Genomic DNA, 17,138 nt, shown 5'->3' on the forward strand with positions numbered 1-17,138 from the left:
GGAGAGATGCTAGTTTTTCGCTTTCCGCCCGATGTAATGCTGCGCCATGCTTTGAGATTCCGTCTTTGTCTTGCCAAATGAATCCTTCGCTATGCTGTATCCAGAATTATGATGCCATGGAAAAAAGAAGCAGAAAAATGCCCGAAAACTCCGTCCCAATGCTGGTTGAAAATGCTTCAGTTGAACGCCCGTCTATGCATGCTTGCGCTGGTCCTTGTATAGGGAGTTGAAAGAGAGAGAGAGAGAGAGAGAGAACGAGATTTACTCGTCGTCGTCATTGGGACCATTGTAACCTGAGCGGCCCTTGTTGCCCTCCTCGTCGTCGTCGCTGGGGCCGTTGTAGCCAGAGCGGCCAAAATCGGCGCCCTGAGGACCGTTGTAGCCGGATCGGCCGCTGCGTCCATTGGAGTCGTCGTCACCGTCCTTGTTGTAGCCGGATCGGCCGAAGGAGCGGGTGGTGGGAGCAAAGGTGAGAGTGAAGGCAGCCATTGTATTTGTTGTGAGGTTGTTGTGTAGAATGAAGAGTTGGATGATGTGGTTGTAAATGTGGTTGTGAGTGTTGTAGTTGTTGTGAGTGTGGTTGTAGTTGTAGTTGTAGTTGTGGTGAGTGTGGTATTAAGTTTATGTGTAAGTGGATGCTTGATGAGTGAAGCTGTTGATGATGATGATGATTTCGAACAACAACTCTGGAGGAGGCCACGAGGTTATATAGAAATGGTCCTCTACGAAAAAAGAGGCGTCGTCATATGTACTGGGTATACATCGCTGCTGCTGCTGCGGTTCCATCCCAAGACCATGGAAAGCGGCTGACGCCTAATCGTGTGTCTGTAGACTCGACTCTTCCCCTAGGCAAATGCGCCGCCCACACACTCTCACCGGCCGGCGATCAACGCACGGAAAACCGACATCTCCACCACGGGCTTCCAAACTAAGCAACAAAGTTCCCACCCTGCTCTGCCTTTTCTGACGGAAGCGGTCATCAGAGAGAAGACAGACACAGAAACAAGAGAGCAGGGACCCCTAGCTGCGCCATGTCGCCGAGCTGACAGGGGTCGCCTCGGAGCCGTGAGTGGTCAGAAACCGTCGTAGGGCTGAGGAAGAACAAGCGACGACTCGGGAGTCAAGGAAAAGGGAAACAAATGTACCGTACCCCTTCCGAGTCAGCCTTCTGGAGGGTGTGTGGTTCAGCCACCGCCGGGGGACCGTTGCCGGGTGTGTAATGACAGAGAGAGAGTTGCCTGCTTACGGGAGGCGTGGCAGGGACAATGCCCATCAGCCACAGCCTCAAATTAGCCCCTGATCCTTGTACCAAACGGAGCAGGCTTCAAGCCGCCGGGGAATAGATGGGAAGAAGAGAGTGAAGGATCCTGATTGACGGCCGTATCACGGAGGTGTATACGCGAAAAATACGATCGCCAATTTGCGCTCGATTTCTCCCTAAACGGCAATACACACACACACACACACTTATCATCGCCCATGTATTGTAACGTCCCAGCAATCTGGAACTGGCTCCGTCGCACATTACGCAGTGCTTCCCCCCATTTCAAAGACGACGTCATCAACCAAGAGGGGGCATGTGATATCTAACATTTGTAAACCTCCTTCTTCATTTCAAAGACAAGGCGAGCGAGCGCGCGGCCGATTTGGAATTTTGAACGTTGTTGATTTTAGGAATAACCGAGCGCCATTCGTTGCCTCGTGTTTTCAAATCAACGTCGTATCCAAAATGTCTTGGAAGTTCTTCGTATGGTGTATTTCCAACAATAAAGGAAAAGCAAAGAAATTAAACGAAGCAAATGTTCCCCTTTGAGTGCAGCTTGTTGAATCTCATTCGTCAGATGGCTCAACTGCAGCCTGAAAACAAAGGCCCATGACGACGTGCGTGAGGTGAGTAACGACTCTGACCGTTTGGCGTGCATTGCATCGGCCAAGCCCGTGATCCACCGAAACGGATTCCCGCCTTTTGGATACCCGCAACCGAAAGTCTGCCCCGGATTTCCACTTTGGATGTTAAACATGATCGCCGAGTCATAATACGGCGGTTCCTTGACTTGCATATCTCTTTTTCGGATATCATCCCCAATTATTTAGCCAGGTGAGTCATCCGGCTCGCAAAAACGAGACGTCAAGAACAGTCAGCCGCAGATAAGTCTTGGTACCTTTTGTCTCTGATTACGAGGCATTCTTTTTTACTCTTCTCTCTCTCGGCAACGTCAATCCGTGGGGGGTTACTGTAATGAAACGTCACTTGCTGTGACAATCTAGTCTAGTCATCTTTCCGCAGTTCGTGTCCTTTCTCGGCATGACAAGTCCAAGAACTCTCGGCCGAGTCTGATGCCACCATTGGATCCGGCTCTTCATCTTCCCGTGTGGCAGATGCCCTTCACTCTCACACTTCCTATCTCGGGGACCAACCAGTAGTCATCACGGGCCTCCCGGTGCCATGGGCCCCTTGGACCTTAGTGTCCAAGCCATCCATGTCCTGCCCGGATGTTCTCACCTCCCGCCCCTTATCCCGATTATCCTGACCGGGGTCTGGTCGATGCTGACCGAGATCTATGGTACCGCCTGTAATTGGCCGGGCCACCGAAGGGGGCCATGCTGCGCGGCTGTTGCGAGTCAACCGCCAAGAGACAACCGTGGTGCCATGTCTCAGGCAGCACTGCTCTTGCAAAACACGTACTTGTGCATGTACGAGCAAATCTACAATTCCAATCACAGCTTGACATTGTATTGTTTCCTTCTTTCACCAAAAAAATCATCAGTTCAAGGCATTCCAGCACTCGCAAAAGCCCCATGCGCCGCCCAGCCACAAACTCGCAAATGACCCGCTTCGTCGCTAGCACATGGCTAAGCGCCTTAAAAATAGACAGACCTCTTCTTATTGGCCGACAAGCGCGTCTACCTGACATGATGATAGGACCACAAGTCCTGGCTGCCCGCCCTTTTGCACAGCCCCCCCAAAAGGCTTCAACCAAACAGATGGGCAAGATTGTTTCAACCACTTTTCCTCTTTCAACGCTAAGCACCCCGTCACGAACCACGAGGCGTTCTTCCCAAGTCAGCCTTGCGACCCTGGCACGCCCCCCCCAATACCCATACGCCGTACCACCCGCGAACCCTCGCTCTCCTGTCAGCCGGGCTGCCTCTGAGACACGCCAGATCTCTAGGAACCTGGCGTCTGTCTGCTCAGCGGCGGCGTCTGATGTTGGTTTCGCTTGGCTTCGACTAGACGAACAAGAGCAAGCCCCTTGTCTCGGGAAGGATTCCCAGCGCCGGCTAGCATCCCCCGAGCGGAAGGGCGTTTGGAATGCTTTCGCTTGCGCCAATCAGCCGCCCCCCGAGTCGAGAATAGCACCACTAGCGCACCTTTGACGTCCATCATCGACAACGTCCCAGGAACCTTTCTTTCTGAAGATCCCTTTAGCTTCGGCACAGTATCCAGGAACGGTCGAATTCGCAGGCTTACATTATATGTCCTCCACCGGCTGACCGTTCCAGACCCGGAGCTGGAATCGCCAAGTTCAAAGTACCTGCATGCCTATGATATTGTCCTCACTCATCATCATCATGACCATGACCATCATGCAGAGCCGTTTTCCCCGTTGATATGATGCCGCTGACGTTTGATCCCATCATCCATAACTCGGGCCGTCTTCAACAGAGTTCCACTAACAGTCCTTGGAGCCTCGACCCAAGGACTCTTGACAGCCTGTCGATCAAGGGCGTCGGCGAGATCAGAGTCGCCGATCTGCAACCATCAGAGCATCGATCTGCGCAGGATGCCTGGGGGAGTGGGATGCCACACGCATCTCATCTCGAGTGAGACATGCACAACTGCCGACTGTCTCTGGGCTTGCCTAAACGGGCAGCTTATTTCCATCACATCCATCCCCCCAAAAGCCCCCAGCATGTCACATGGTTCAGGGGTGCGGAGCGAGCCGCCGCTGGAATGTTTGATGCTGTGCCTTGTGGCTAATCAGCACTCGTAGTCTTGGCTTTGACATCTATCGTCTACCATATACACACCCCGTTCCCAAGGGATGCCACGGTCAGCCTTACACGGCCACGTTCCCGCCTCCCCCCCAAAGTCTCACAGCTCGTCCCGCACAGGGGCGGCTCCCTGGTCACTGGGGTCCTCCATAGCCATGATCTTGACCACCAGGCTGGTCCATCCGGTGAAATGCTGCGTCCGCTGCCCGGCCCCCGTATCCGGGTTGTACTGCTCCCACGCGAAGCCCGTCTCCTCCCAGCTCTTGTACACCGTGTCGACAAGGTTCTTGCGCAGCCGCGAGAAGAGATCCTTGGCCTTGGCCCTGTAGGGCCCTTCCTGCGTGGCAACGTTCTAGCAAGCAAAATCGAGATTAGTAAACTATATCAGATGGCACGTTACGGCGGGAGGAATGGCTTACGCGTAGCTGAGACACGGCGAGGTAGTTGATGGGCATCCACACGGGGCTGCGCCAGTAGTTCTCCTTGGTGCCGTAGAGCTCGTCCTGCTTGCTCAGGCTGCGGATTCCGTGGGGGCTGAAGAGGTGATCCTCGTCGCCAATGAGATCCAAGATCTTGCCGAGCTTGGGGTCGTCCGGCTTCATGAGGCCGACGAGGAAGGGGAACAAGGAAATGTATCCCTTGTGGCATACGAGGGTGTGCTCCTCGTATTCGTCGATCGTCGCATCGCAGTAGCAGCCCTGCTCTTCGGACCAGTGAAGATCATTGAGGTTGTGCTCGATAGCTACCAGGGTCTTCCTGTACTCGTCCACATCCTCAGCCATGCCGAGGGCGTCGGCAATGTTCATCAAGGACTTTGTCATGAGGCCGACCCAGGACATGAGATCGACATGAAGCTCACCCGGGTGAGGAGGCTGGGCCCGCGGGTAGTCATCCAGGCCGCTGGTAAGGATGTGTGCCTCGGTGCGGCCCCTCCAACGGTATGCCTCCTTGGTTGAGTACGCCTCACGGTCGTAGCTCTTGATATCACCGCGCTGCGTCTTGCGGAACCAGTCATACTGGCGTCGGAGGAGAGGATACAACTTTCGCAGGTAGCTTTCACCGATCTCAAGGTTGTCAAGATGGGCCGTCTGCAGGGGGTCGGCACCAATGATCTGCTCCTTCTCGGCAGGCTGAGTGCCATTGGCCGCGCGAAGGCGCTCCATGAAGCCCTCAATGATGAGGAACAGCGTCGGGGGGTTGGCATAGTGGGGATACTGGACTTGGAACTCAGCCGGGACCTTGCTACGGGCCTCGTGTCCAAGGATCTGCTCACGAGCAATCCAGCCGTCGTCGTCCATGGTGTTGTACCAGCTCTTGACAATCTCAAGGGTAAGATCCATATCCCAGTCCGCGATGGGGATGAGATGGAAACCCTCATCCCATAGGAAGCCGCGGGGGAAGAATGGGCGAGATGGGACGCTGGTGAAGAGCTCGTACGGGCCCTCGAGGTCCTGCTTCTTACGCGCCATGGCCTCGGCAGCCTCCTCCCAGAATCCTTCATTCTCCTCCTCGTATTCAGGCGCATAAGATCGGTCGATGATCTGGTGGCCGTGGAAGTATCCGATGCCGCCAACCAGGTTGGAGAACATGCTCTTGCCAAACTTGCGGTACTTTTCACCCTTGAAGGGCGCCTTGAGCTCAAAAGTCTTCGCGAATCGCTCCTTGAAGGTCTCGGAGACCTTGGTGATCTGCTCGGTGACGTCGGCAGAGGTGTACTCCTCCCCAGAAGAGCCAGACGAGAAGATGACGTCAAACTCAAAGGGACCCTCAAACGTCTTTTCGACAATCTGCACGTTGCCCTTGCCTGGCTTGTGGTCGATACGGTAGACTTGCCATGGGGGAGGGGGATCAGTCTGGTCGGCGTTCTCCTGGACAGGCTTGACGGCGTCTTGGAGGTGCTTGAAGACAACCGCCTTGCCCTGCCAGCTAATCTCAGGGGTGGCATCAGAGCTCATGACGAGAGTCGTGTCTCCGTGGCGGTCCTCGAGCAGTTTGTGGCCCTTCTTTGGGTGCTTTCCCTTCCCCTTGGTGATTAGGAGCTTGTAGTCACCCAGCGTCTTGGAGTTGCCCTTGAAGCTAACGTCTCCGTTGAATCCAAACTCGTCACCCTCGCCCTCAGCCTCGAGCTCGCCCTCTCCGTCCTGGGCGATGTAGTAGAATAGCATGGTCTTGGTGTTCTTGGGAGCATCAGCCCTCAACTCGCCCTTGATCCTGGCAGCCCAGCTGCCTCCGTGGTTGCCACCGGGGATCTTGACAAACGTTGTGGTGAGATCAATCTTGTTGCCCTCATCATGAATAGACTGCACGCCTCCAATGCGAGCATCATACTCATCCCACCCGTAGCCATGAATATCCTCCCCTTGCTCACAGGTATACCGGAAACCTACAACCAAAAATTAGTCATGAAACTCCCACAACGGCCCGCTTCCTGCATACCGTTCTGAATGTCCCTAAAGTCGTCAACCTTCCCCCACATGAGGCCCGTCCACAACGCATCTGGCGTCCTGGGTCGCACGCCAAAGTAGAGGTTGGACTTGTACGGGCCCCAGAAGAGGCTCTGGTTGTTTTGGCGGCCAATCTCTGTGGTGAGCACCGAGGAGGCCTCATCGGTGGCTGAGGCGCCCAGCACGAGTGCCGCCGCCGACACCCATTGGGCTATTCTCACCATGGTGGAGGGTGAAACTCTTATTTTTCAAGTATCAGAGATTCAATATTGGGCAGTAAATCAACGTAAATGACGCTAAAAGAAATTGTGCTGCGGCATCCGGTGCGCTTGACGTGAGAGCCTCTAGAGAACACGTTGGAGCTGGGGTTTGATATGACGACGCAAGGCTGAAGCTCGGTCTTGGCGGTGGAGAGCTCTGACCAATGAGCGGAAATCACCAGCCACCGCCACTGTCTAACCAGCCCCATGTGTGACTCCACTCTTGACGGTTTCTTCTCAGCCTCCCCCAGATTGATGCCTTTAACTTTGCACTCTTCATCTTGACGACTCTATCCTCACAACATTCACACCAGAACGTCGTAAATCCAAGTGAACTCACCACGAATACACCATGGGCGACCCCCGACGAAGCCGTCGGCCAGACAGCCGCCAGATGTGGGACGAATCCGACCGTCGCGACAGGCGCGGAGGCCCACGCGATCGAGACAGGGACAACGACCGCGACCGGAGAGGATACAGATCTAGATCGCGGGAGAGGCGTGGATACAGGGACCGCTCGAGGTCTCCGGACAGAAGGCATAGAGATCGCGACGGCGATAGGAACCGACCCAGGGAGAGGGGTTCACGATATCATGATGATAGAAGGGATCGACGGAGAGATGATGATGATGGACCTCGGTATCGTCGTGATGATGACGGAGATAGACGAGGTATGCAACTCCCCTCTTCTCATCAACACTTTCCACTAACGTATCCAGTCAAATCCCGTCGCTCCGCATCCCCAAGCACCCGCAGCCCCTCCCACGACACAACATCCCTCCCAACCCGTACCCGCCCCGACAACAACATCAAGCGCGAACCAAACCCCAACATGTCCTTCAACGTCTCCAAAAAGTCCCCTCCGCGCCGCGACGACGCCCCCGAGGGAGACGAGATGGACGCCGAGGACGACGACATGGCGGCCATGCAAGCCATGATGGGCTTTGGAGGGTTCGGAACGACAAAGAACAAAAAGGTGGCGGGCAACAATGTTGGAGGTGTGAGCAAGGAGAAGAAGTCCGAGTATCGGCAGTACATGAACCGGCAGGGTGGATTCAACCGGCCGCTGAGCCCTTCGCGATGAGGAAAGGAAAAAAAGGATGGTGTTTTTTTTTTGGGGGGGGTCATTATGAATTTTACGATATCCGTTGTGAGGTGTTGAGTGTACGAGACTGCATACTCAGATTGGCGTTGGTAGGACATGGCAATAACTCAAGTATAAATGCCCATGTTGAAAATAAGACATTGCTTTGTAGACAAGCCTTCAGTGACACAACGAGTACCATGTCAATCTCAAGATGGCGGGTATAACCAAGACCTTATTTTCATCAATAACGTCTCCAAAAGAAGCCATCAGTCGCAACATCACGAGCAGATACAAGACATCACAGAATGACTTTAAAGCTTCCAACCTGTCTTGAAACAACTCTTCCGCTGTATGTACTAGTGTAGACATTACGTATAGCGCGTGCAATACATACCATCGCGGTCCCTCCCCTCCCGAGAAACAGGTCCCAACACCGTGATATGCATCTCGATTCAAGCAACTCCCTTCTCGTCCTCTCCTTTCCCGTGTCATGCCTTTTCCCCTTCCTCAGCCGCCGCTGCTGCCGGGGCTTGGGCTTCGCTGGCCGTCGCCGCTGTAGGTGTTGGCACGTCGTCCTCGACGGGTACTTGTTCCGGCTTGGCCTCCTCTTTAACCTCTTCCTTGGCTTCTGCCTTTGGTTCCTCCTTGATTTCCTCCTTTGGTTCTTCTTTTGGTGGTTCCTCTTTGGACTCTTCCTTGGGGTCTTCCTTGAGATCGTCCGTGTGACTTGCATTCATCTTCTCTCTCCGTCTCCTTCTTAACCTCCTCTCTTCCTCAGCTGTTTGCCTTCTCGCCTTTCGAAGACTCTCTCTCCTCTCAGGGTCGTTCTCGTCTGCCCCGTCTCCACCACGCATGCCTTGGAGCAGAGCCGCAGCTCGGTCCGCGACATCATCTCCACCCTCACGAGGTGATGATACGCCAGGGCTGAGCGTAGATCCATCCTCGTCGATAGCAGGCTCCTTGTTCTTCAGAGAAGCCTCCGCCTCGGGTATCTCGTTGAGATCTGGTATCTTCTGCCCTGATGCGACCCGAACTTGGTGCCTGTCCTTGAGTCGTGCTCGCCGTCTTCGGTCTCTCTGATCCCGAGTCTGGGGCGCGGCTGCACGCAGCTTTTCCAACAGCGAGTCCATGGCGCCCGTGTTGGACGGTGATGTTGGGCCACCCTCGGTGCCCGTATTGTTGATCTTGAGTTGAGCGTGCTTCCGCTTCATTGAAGCCTCGTTGCGCTTCCTCGTCTCCTCCATCTGGACGTTCTTCTCTCGCGACTTCTTCCATTCGCCCACGAACAATGCCAGCTTGGCAAAGAAGTCTCTCCGTGCACCATCATCGGCCGGGTCTTCGCCGTAGAACACCATGATATCCTTGTATGTCTTCATCATCTCCTCCAGGTACAGCTCCATCTGCTCAGCCTTCCTCCGGGCATCCTTCATGATTCGCTGGACAACTTGGCTGACTCGGTCCTCGGGGTGGAACTTCTTGGGGTCGCTCAGGTTGCCGCTGTCCAGTGACATCTGGATGTTTCGAATGTTGTCAATGTACTTCTTGCAATCCGTCTGAAGCTGCTCGATGTTGATCTTCTGCGCTGTCATGACACCGTTGATATCATCGGCGAAGCCCTCCCACTCGGGATACTGGTTTCGCACAATGCGCTCCACCAGATCGGCCAGTGTCGACTGATTCTTATCATCCTTGACCATACCCAGTCTGGCCAGGGAGCTCAGCTTGAAACCGCGGGCCTGCTTGTTGGCGTCGTTCATGTAGTTACCGATATCCAGAATGAGACCGAGAACGTTCATGAGAGAAACGGAATCACGGAGGGACTCTGAAACCGTGACAACTTGTCTGACCTTCTCATTGATCTCGTCGTACTCTTGCTCAAAGCTTCTAGTAAGAGCAAGAGCCCTCATTCGGCTCTTCCAGTAATGGTGTAGCTCAAATGCAGTGTAAAGGTACAACTGATCTTGGCGTGTGAGCTCTGCAGGATCTTGTTCGCGGGTCTGGCTCTTGGCTTCGGGGCCTGTCCAGTCCTTGCTGTATGGCGCCATTTGCTTGGATGTGTTGTCGGGGATGTTGCACAAGTCGTCCTTTTGCAAAAAGTCCATGACGACAGGGTTGTCCAGAATCTCCGTGTCGCAGTGAATGATCATCTGTACAACCTTTTCTACAGAATGCTGAGAAAACTTGGCAAAGGCAATTTCTACATCTTGTCAGTATTCGGATCGCCGGTATATGCGCAAGAGACTCACCATAAGCCTTTCGAAGATCAGAAGAAATGATTTGCTTCTTATCATCCTTCTTAGAGCCGCTTCCAACGCCAATCTTCTTGATCTCCTTGGCCAAGAACAACTTTTCAACCTCGTCCAGAATGCCCTTCTTGCTGAGCTCCTGGTACTTCTCCTCTCGGGCTTCAGCAGAGGGAGTGTGGGCTGCCCAGTGACTGGTCTCAGGGGCGTCGACCTTGTCCCAATGCAGAGCCTTGAGCTTCTTCTTGGGACGAACGACGGGTAGACCAATGCCTGGAGCGGGTGCAAATGCGGGCTGCCTCGACAAGAAGTGTCCAGACATGGCACCACCAGGCATCGGGGGAGGCGGAGGTGGCGGCATACCTGGGGTGCCAGGCATTGGGGGAGGAGGAGGGGGCGGAGGAGGTCCAGCGGCCGATGCTGGTGATAGCATGCCCGGCAGTGGTGGAGGGGGAGGTGGCGGCGGCGGAGCTCCCGGCATCTGACCCGGCATGGGCGGAGGCGGAGGAGGTGGTGGAGGTGGCGGAGCTCCGGGTATTTGGCCGGGCATGGGTGGAGGAGGCGGCGGTGGAGGCGGAGGGGGGCCGGCACCCGTAACTTCGATCTTCGGAGCATCACCCTCGGCAGGAGGCGTAATAGGCGATGAGGTCTCCATGCTTGGGTGAGAGGGGCCAGTAGCAGTGTTGTCATCCTCAGAATCGCTGGCATCGTACTTCTTGACCTTGGAGCCAATCTCACCAAGGAGACCAGCTTGCTGCTTGGGGTCAATAGTCGGCCGCTTCATCTCAATAATCCTAGGCTTCTCGAAGACAACACCGTCCTCGTCCTCGGTCTCATCACCCTCATCAATCACCTCGCCATCCGATCTTCTAATAGGCTTGCGAGGGATCTTGGTGTTACGGCGAATGCTACCCAAAACACTGTTGGTAAAGTCCCTAGGTGGCGTTCCACCGCCAGGGGGCGTCGAAGGTCTGCCGTCCATCTCTTCACGGAGGGCTCGAAGTCGGTCTGAAGGCCCAACAGCGTCTCCCCAGACACGGCCTTCAAGCTTGTACTGCGTCTTCTGACGCTCAATCTGCATCTGAAGCCGCTCCATGAGGCGATCACGGTCCAGAATGCCTTGCATGCGAGAAACGTCCGCCTCACCAGCTGCTCCAGGCGCACCAGTCGCTGATTTGGCGCTGGCGGTGGGCTTGACCGACTTGGAAGCAGCGATATCCTGGGCGTCTCGAAGCATGAGATATAATTCTCTCGTTTCTAACTCGTACCGCTGGGCTTCCTTGGCTCGCATAGTTTGCATGCTATCCAGCTCGGCCTTGAGTCCGTCCGCCTGTCGCTTTTGAGCATCAATAAATCGAGACTGCTCCTCCAACTGCCTTTGTAGCTTGGCAACAAGTCCATCAGCTCCTAACTCGAGTCTCGCCTTCATCTCATCACGCTCGGCCATAGCCGCCTCGGCAATCTGCCGCGATTCAAGAGATTCATCCTGTGCTTGTCTGGCCTCCGAGTCCGTGTGTAGCTTGTCGAGCAGACTCTGGACAGTAAAGTTCAGACTCTGCTTCAGGTCCATGTTCGGCAACCGCCGATCCATGGCAACGTAGCTCAGCATGGAATCAACCAGCTGGAACATACGTAGACGCTCTTCGCCATCGTTAGCGCGAATGAGAAGCAGATGTTGAAGAGCTGAGACGAAGTAATCTTGCGTCTTGGTGCCATAAAGACGCTGCTGAATGGCATCGGCGATCTGAACGGGATCTGTCAGATCCTTGACTTCGGCCTCGACGTTGTCCTTGATGCTGCTGTTCTCTCGCTCGAGCATATCCTCATAGTCAATGGCTTCGTTTGTCCGGAAGCGCTCGATCTGCTTGTCCAGGAGGTCATATTGGAAGCCCTCCATCTTGGTCAAGATGCGCTTGATACCACATGCTGTAAACTGAGCCCGGATATGGATCCTCAACTCCAAGTCCTTCTCCGGAGAGTCGATAATCATGTTGACGAGCATGAGAGTCGCAACGGCATATTCCATGAGCAGGTTCTCCATGCCAATACCGCCAGTCCTCAGCTCTTCGCTCGCGCCGACCAAGCTACCCATTTTGCCACGGCCATCGATAGTAACCTCCACCAAGCGCATCCAGGCGTCGAACCGACCATTTTCTCCAGACTGTGACTTGACTTCGTCCAGGGCCTGAATGACCTTGAGGTGGCCTTCGGCATTCTCTCCCCAGGTACACAGGAAAGTAATGATTTCGCTGACCAGTTTTCGTGTGGTGAGACGAGGAGAAATGAGCGAGGTGGCGAGGGCGACTATGACTTTCTGGTGAATCAAGGCATCGTCGGCTCCAAACTTGTTGTTCATGAGCGCCTTGACACACTTGATAATATCGTACTCGCGGTCCAGGTTCTTGTCGATCCGGGTATTGTCCTGGGCAGGCCCCGTTGCTGTCTTGCGGTTGATCTTAAGCAGCAAGGTCATCAGGGCGACCTGTCCCTGGCATTCGACGAATCTCTTAACCCAGCCGATCTGTTGGGTTCGCAGGTTGACCTCCAGACTGCCCATGCCCTTGGTGTCGAGTCGATCCTCCATAACACGCCGGACGTACCATTCGGGTGTTCCCTCCTCATCCGAGTAGGTGGTGATATCGGGAGCCGCATATTGGTTCGGTCGCGCTGTCTGTCGGCGTTTCTGCTCGCCCTGCCACTCGGTGAGTCGATCTTGATAGAGAAGTGTCCACTTCTTCTGAGCTGGATATGCCATCATCTGCCTCCTGGCCTGCTCGGGCAGGTTGTGCCATCCTCGCTTCTGCATTAGCTGGAGGAACATCTGCTCGACCACATTATCATCATCTGGCTTTGGAAAGTAGAATTGGCCGCCTTGTGATTCTCCGACGGGACTGGTAGCAGGACCTGGGGATGGGAATTTGGTGATTCGGTGCGAGTCGCGGTTCGAGTAGTGTGAGGCGGCATAGGAGCTCTGCGAGGACGCACTAGGCATTGCTGGATTTGGTGAGCGCGATATCCTGACATCATGATGGTCTGCAGTACCTGAGAAGACGCTGAGGTTGTCGGCCGAGCCCCGGGCTGTGGAAGACATGTACGAATCGTAACGGGGGATATGTGGTTGGTTAATAGAGCTGGCTGAACTTCCCCTCGGGGGAGGGCCCCATTGTTGATATTGGGCTTGCCCCCCCTTGGAAGCCATAGTAACGTTGTTGTTGTAGCCTGAAGGAGGCTGCTGCTGACGCCCAGGGGAGTACGCACCAGACTGACTCGTCTGGTCCCAGCTGGGGTATTGGTGAAAGTCCATGCCGTTCTTGTTTAGGTGGTGTGGAAGAGGCTCGCGGCGCACCGGCATCTGCTCGCCTTTGGGTAGGTATTCGACGGGTATCGGTGAACGTGAGCCGTTGGGCACGCTGTCGTAGGGGATAGAGGTTATCACACCGGCCATCTGGTTGATGCCTCCATCGGGGGAGCCGGGGCGATCAATCGAGACCGCCGACGACTCCCGTCTGTGCCTCGATGACCGGAAGCTGGCGGCGTCGTCTGAAGGGTATCTGGACTCCTCCGTGTAGCGCTTGTCCTTGTGCTTACTCCGGGAGAAGATGGACCGTCCGCCAGAGGACTGCCTCGACTTGTCGGCGGACGACATGGCGGTGGAGCGGTCGTAACCGCGGCGGAGGTGGAAGCGGAGTCTTTACTCGCGATCGTGTTTGTTGCCGGTCGATGACGGTGTCGATATCGCAACGGTAAAGGAAGGGGAATCTGAGAAACGGCGGCGACTGAAAGCAACGAAATTCGAGCGCGGCGACGACTACCAGTTGAAACACGTGAACAAGGCGATGTGCTGGCCCAGGGCCGCTCGCTTCATGGGGGGCACGACGTCGCAGTCCGCGGGGACGCAACAATCAAGCAACTTAAGTAACGGGCGATGGGAGGTCCGAGTTTTGGTTTTGAGGGGAGGGGTTGAACCTCGAAATCGAATCGGCGTTGAGTGGAGGGCTTGGTGGTTTTTGAAACCCCGATCGGTCGCGGCAGTGTGGGATGTCGAGTCGGATTCGCCGTGGGCTGCGGGAGGATTGAGAGGGATAGGGAGGGCGAGACAATGCGGCTCCCGGGCTGAAGCGGTGTTGTCTCAACGAGACGAGACGGGTCGAGTCGAGTAGGTGGTGCTGCAACGAAGCTGCCGGGTCGTAGGCCAAGTCGGGTGCGTGCAATGCAATAAGGAGCGGATGCCGCACGTAGCACGTAAGAACTGGAGAGGTAAAAGGACTGGGATGGTTCGGTGTGGTCTTTGTGGTTTGGTTTGGTCGTCTATGATCAGGGATCTGCTGGCTCTGGCTCTCAAGTCGAGGCCAGGGTCACAGCCAAGATTAATGCGGATTGGCTTATGGGTTTATGGGGATGATGGGACCGAATATTGGCTAGCCGCCGCTTGGAGCGCTGAAGGCGGTCGCTGACTGGGCGCTGAAGAGGGGGGCCTCTCATTGGAACCAGGGCCATCTATCAGGGGAAGTGGACACTGGATATGAGGACGCGCCGCCCGACGTCTACCTGGCGAAAGAATTCACTCTTGAGAGAACCGGATTGCTGGGATCGACGGTTTCTAGGGTTGCAGTTCAAGGTTTGACAGACATTTGTGGCGCAAACAGGGCCGTTTTCTCTGGCATTTCAGTTGCAAGATATGGAGGCAGTTTGCGGGTGAAAGGCGACCTACGGGACCCATCTACAACCTAACCCCTGGACGAGTTGGAGGCCCAAAGAACGCCCAAGAGCCCCTCAGCAGGACCGACTTGTGAAAAAAAAAAGGACACCACCACTTTTGTCTTGTGCCAGCCCGTCAACTCCAAGGATCGTGTCGCGTGGCTTCCCATCGCTGACGGTGGTCATGGTGAACCGTATTCAAGTGGAGTCTGACGGATGGATTGGATGCAAGTTGGCTTAGACAAGCAAGCAAGCAAGACTCGGCTCGGGGACCAAAACCTCCACAGCTGTCCCGGCTCACGGTATCTTATTTGTGCTAGGGTTCGAGAAGAGATGCAGAGTAACTACGCTAGAGTTCTCCTGAGAGCGTTCATGTAATCCAATCCATGGTTGGCTATTTTGGGCAGCTGGTCACAGGCTGGGCGGCCTGCTGTTGTGCAACGCAACTCTTATTTGCTGATGTAGCGATTCACTCATAATCAAATCCATGCGACACAGGCAGTTGCTGAATTGGATACAAAATTCTCCTCCCTCGCTACAAAAGACAAGTTTCCCGGTCCTCCCACTCTCCATCCTTTAGCGAGGTCGGTTGTCTTAAACACTCCATTCCAGTATCCCAGAAAAACACATCCATCCATCCATCGCATCCTCCCCCCCAGACGTTTCTAGACGGCCCGCTTTCTCATGGTCCCCTTGTAGATTTAGACTGCCGGAGGCGGCTCCCCCCCTTTAGCGGGTGCGTCGGCGTCGTCACGGCCTGTGGCTTGTGCATGATGAACAACCCGACCCCGACGCCACGTCTTCACTGTAGTAGCCTCGTCCAACCCGACCTGACCTCAGTCCGGCCGCGTTCGGCTTCTACTTTGTATGCCAAATCCCCCCCGTTGGAGCGGCATCGTGGCCCTTTCTCCAACCTAGGTTCCTTCTGCTTGCATCTCAAGCGCCGTGATTGTTTGCGGCGACGCAATTCTTACACCGTCGCGCTATCTTTGGTAGAGCCACGCGAGCAGACGCAACCATGGGCGCCAGCACGTCCGTGATCAAGGTGCGCCGCATATCATGACCATGACACTCGGTCGCTGACGCAAACAGACGCTCGCCGTTCCCGCTGTCGTCTCGCTTATCCTATTCCTTCTTTCCACATACGTCTTGATTCCCCTCTGGCGCCGCTACGCCCGCTACAGTCAATACCTCCCCCTCGACTCCCTCTCGTCGCAGACCTTGTCCCTGCGCGATCGCATAACCTCGCGCATCTCTGCCTGGCGCTCGAATCGCAATGCTCCATTTGCGTCCGATACTGGATCCGAGGATGGCTTAGATGACGAGGACGGAGAGGAACTTGGCCACGTCGACGATGCTACCTGGCGTCAGATGGAGGCCGACACTCGCGCGGCACGGCCGGATAATACCAGACGATTGAGCAGAGAGTGAGTATTTTGATCGCATGCGTGGAATCACCATGTGAAGACGTCCCATTAGGTTCAATGGCTCCTTTTTGCATGTTTTGTTTACGCTGTTGCTGACTGGAAACTTGCTATAGCCTCGAAGAAGGGTTCAGAGATGATAGTGATGAAGAGTCAGACCGGCTTGCTAGGAATAATGTTAGGTCTTGACGCTAGAACATGATTCAAAACAACTATTCAAAGTACTCTTTCAGTCATGAATGACTGAGCCATCTAATGCTACACCATCAGAAAACCGATCCAACCGGCGATCATGAAATTAACGCTGAATTTTCCTCTACCTAACGCCCTATCATCATAACTTGTTATGCGACGCATGCTTCTCACTTGATACACATTCTGCTGTAATCATATCGCTGGGAAGCCAAAACTCCAAATGCAACCACTTCCTCCAACCAACTCCTCCAGCCTAGAAGCTGGTGGCCCTTTTGGACCTTCTGGGCATGGGTTCGTCGTAGTCGACGGCCTTTTCCCCTCCTTTGCTCTTGTCTCCTTTTGAAGTCTGCTCTGCTTCCCCAACTTCCTCCAAGTCCTCGACCATCTTTTCTTTTACTTTTCCCTTGTCTCTTTTTTTGAACTTGATCCTTCTCACGACATCTTCCGGCTCTTTAACTGACCCCATCTCCTCCAGAGTTCTCCTTTCTCTCGCCCTCTTTTCAAGCGTCTCAAGGTCTGGTAGTGTGGGGCTGCTTCGGCGGTGAGTTGATGGCTCGCTCTCCTTAAGCAATCCTGTTTGGTTGTGTCCAGGTTGGCTGTCCCCGGGTAAGTTCGAAACGATACTGGTTCGACGCGGGTAGTCTGGGATCTGGCTATCCTGTTCCTGGGTTCCTCCTGACTGGACTTCTTGAAGTCGGTTATCGCAGGGTTGATCGTCTTGACGCGGTTGTTTCTTAGTCTTGCCTCTTTGAGTTTGACTGTTCCTTGAGGAAGTCCGGGTGCGGTGTTCT

The 17,138-nt window shown here is 54.8% G+C and overlaps 5 protein-coding genes across 5 annotated transcripts; 2 read left to right on the forward strand and 3 right to left on the reverse strand.

The window, feature by feature from the left end:
* Nucleotides 1-261: 261 nt before the first annotated feature.
* LRP88_06355 (uncharacterized protein) lies at nucleotides 262-489 on the reverse strand (the record flags this gene model as incomplete). The annotated part of the gene is made up of 1 exon (XM_083242894.1): nucleotides 262-489. The coding sequence occupies one exon, from the start codon at nucleotides 487-489 to the stop codon at nucleotides 262-264; it is 228 nt and encodes a 75-aa protein (XP_083101830.1).
* Nucleotides 490-4,096: 3,607 nt separating this feature from the next.
* LRP88_06356 (mannosyl-oligosaccharide glucosidase) lies at nucleotides 4,097-6,664 on the reverse strand (the record flags this gene model as incomplete). Its single annotated transcript, XM_083242895.1, has 3 exons — nucleotides 4,097-4,348; nucleotides 4,416-6,379; nucleotides 6,433-6,664. 3 exons carry the CDS (start codon nucleotides 6,662-6,664, stop codon nucleotides 4,097-4,099), a joined length of 2,448 nt encoding a protein of 815 aa, XP_083101831.1.
* A 388-nt stretch (nucleotides 6,665-7,052) lies between these two features.
* On the forward strand, nucleotides 7,053-7,784 carry LRP88_06357 (SNUT3/LISCH7 family protein; the record flags this gene model as incomplete). Its single annotated transcript, XM_083242896.1, has 2 exons — nucleotides 7,053-7,371; nucleotides 7,420-7,784. The coding sequence occupies 2 exons, from the start codon at nucleotides 7,053-7,055 to the stop codon at nucleotides 7,782-7,784; spliced, it is 684 nt and encodes a 227-aa protein (XP_083101832.1).
* A 491-nt stretch (nucleotides 7,785-8,275) lies between these two features.
* Nucleotides 8,276-13,676, reverse strand: LRP88_06358 (formin homology family protein; the record flags this gene model as incomplete). Its single annotated transcript, XM_083242897.1, has 2 exons — nucleotides 8,276-9,984; nucleotides 10,034-13,676. The coding sequence occupies 2 exons, from the start codon at nucleotides 13,674-13,676 to the stop codon at nucleotides 8,276-8,278; spliced, it is 5,352 nt and encodes a 1,783-aa protein (XP_083101833.1).
* A 2,070-nt stretch (nucleotides 13,677-15,746) lies between these two features.
* Nucleotides 15,747-16,159, forward strand: LRP88_06359 (uncharacterized protein; the record flags this gene model as incomplete). Its single annotated transcript, XM_083242898.1, has 2 exons — nucleotides 15,747-15,773; nucleotides 15,821-16,159. 2 exons carry the CDS (start codon nucleotides 15,747-15,749, stop codon nucleotides 16,157-16,159), a joined length of 366 nt encoding a protein of 121 aa, XP_083101834.1.
* Nucleotides 16,160-17,138: the final 979 nt, after the last annotated feature.

The sequence above is a fragment of the Fusarium phalaenopsidis genome (genome assembly GCF_050370095.1).
Source record: "Fusarium phalaenopsidis strain FUZ10S chromosome Unknown contig_32296, whole genome shotgun sequence".
In the NCBI taxonomy this organism is placed as follows: domain Eukaryota; kingdom Fungi; phylum Ascomycota; class Sordariomycetes; order Hypocreales; family Nectriaceae; genus Fusarium; species Fusarium phalaenopsidis.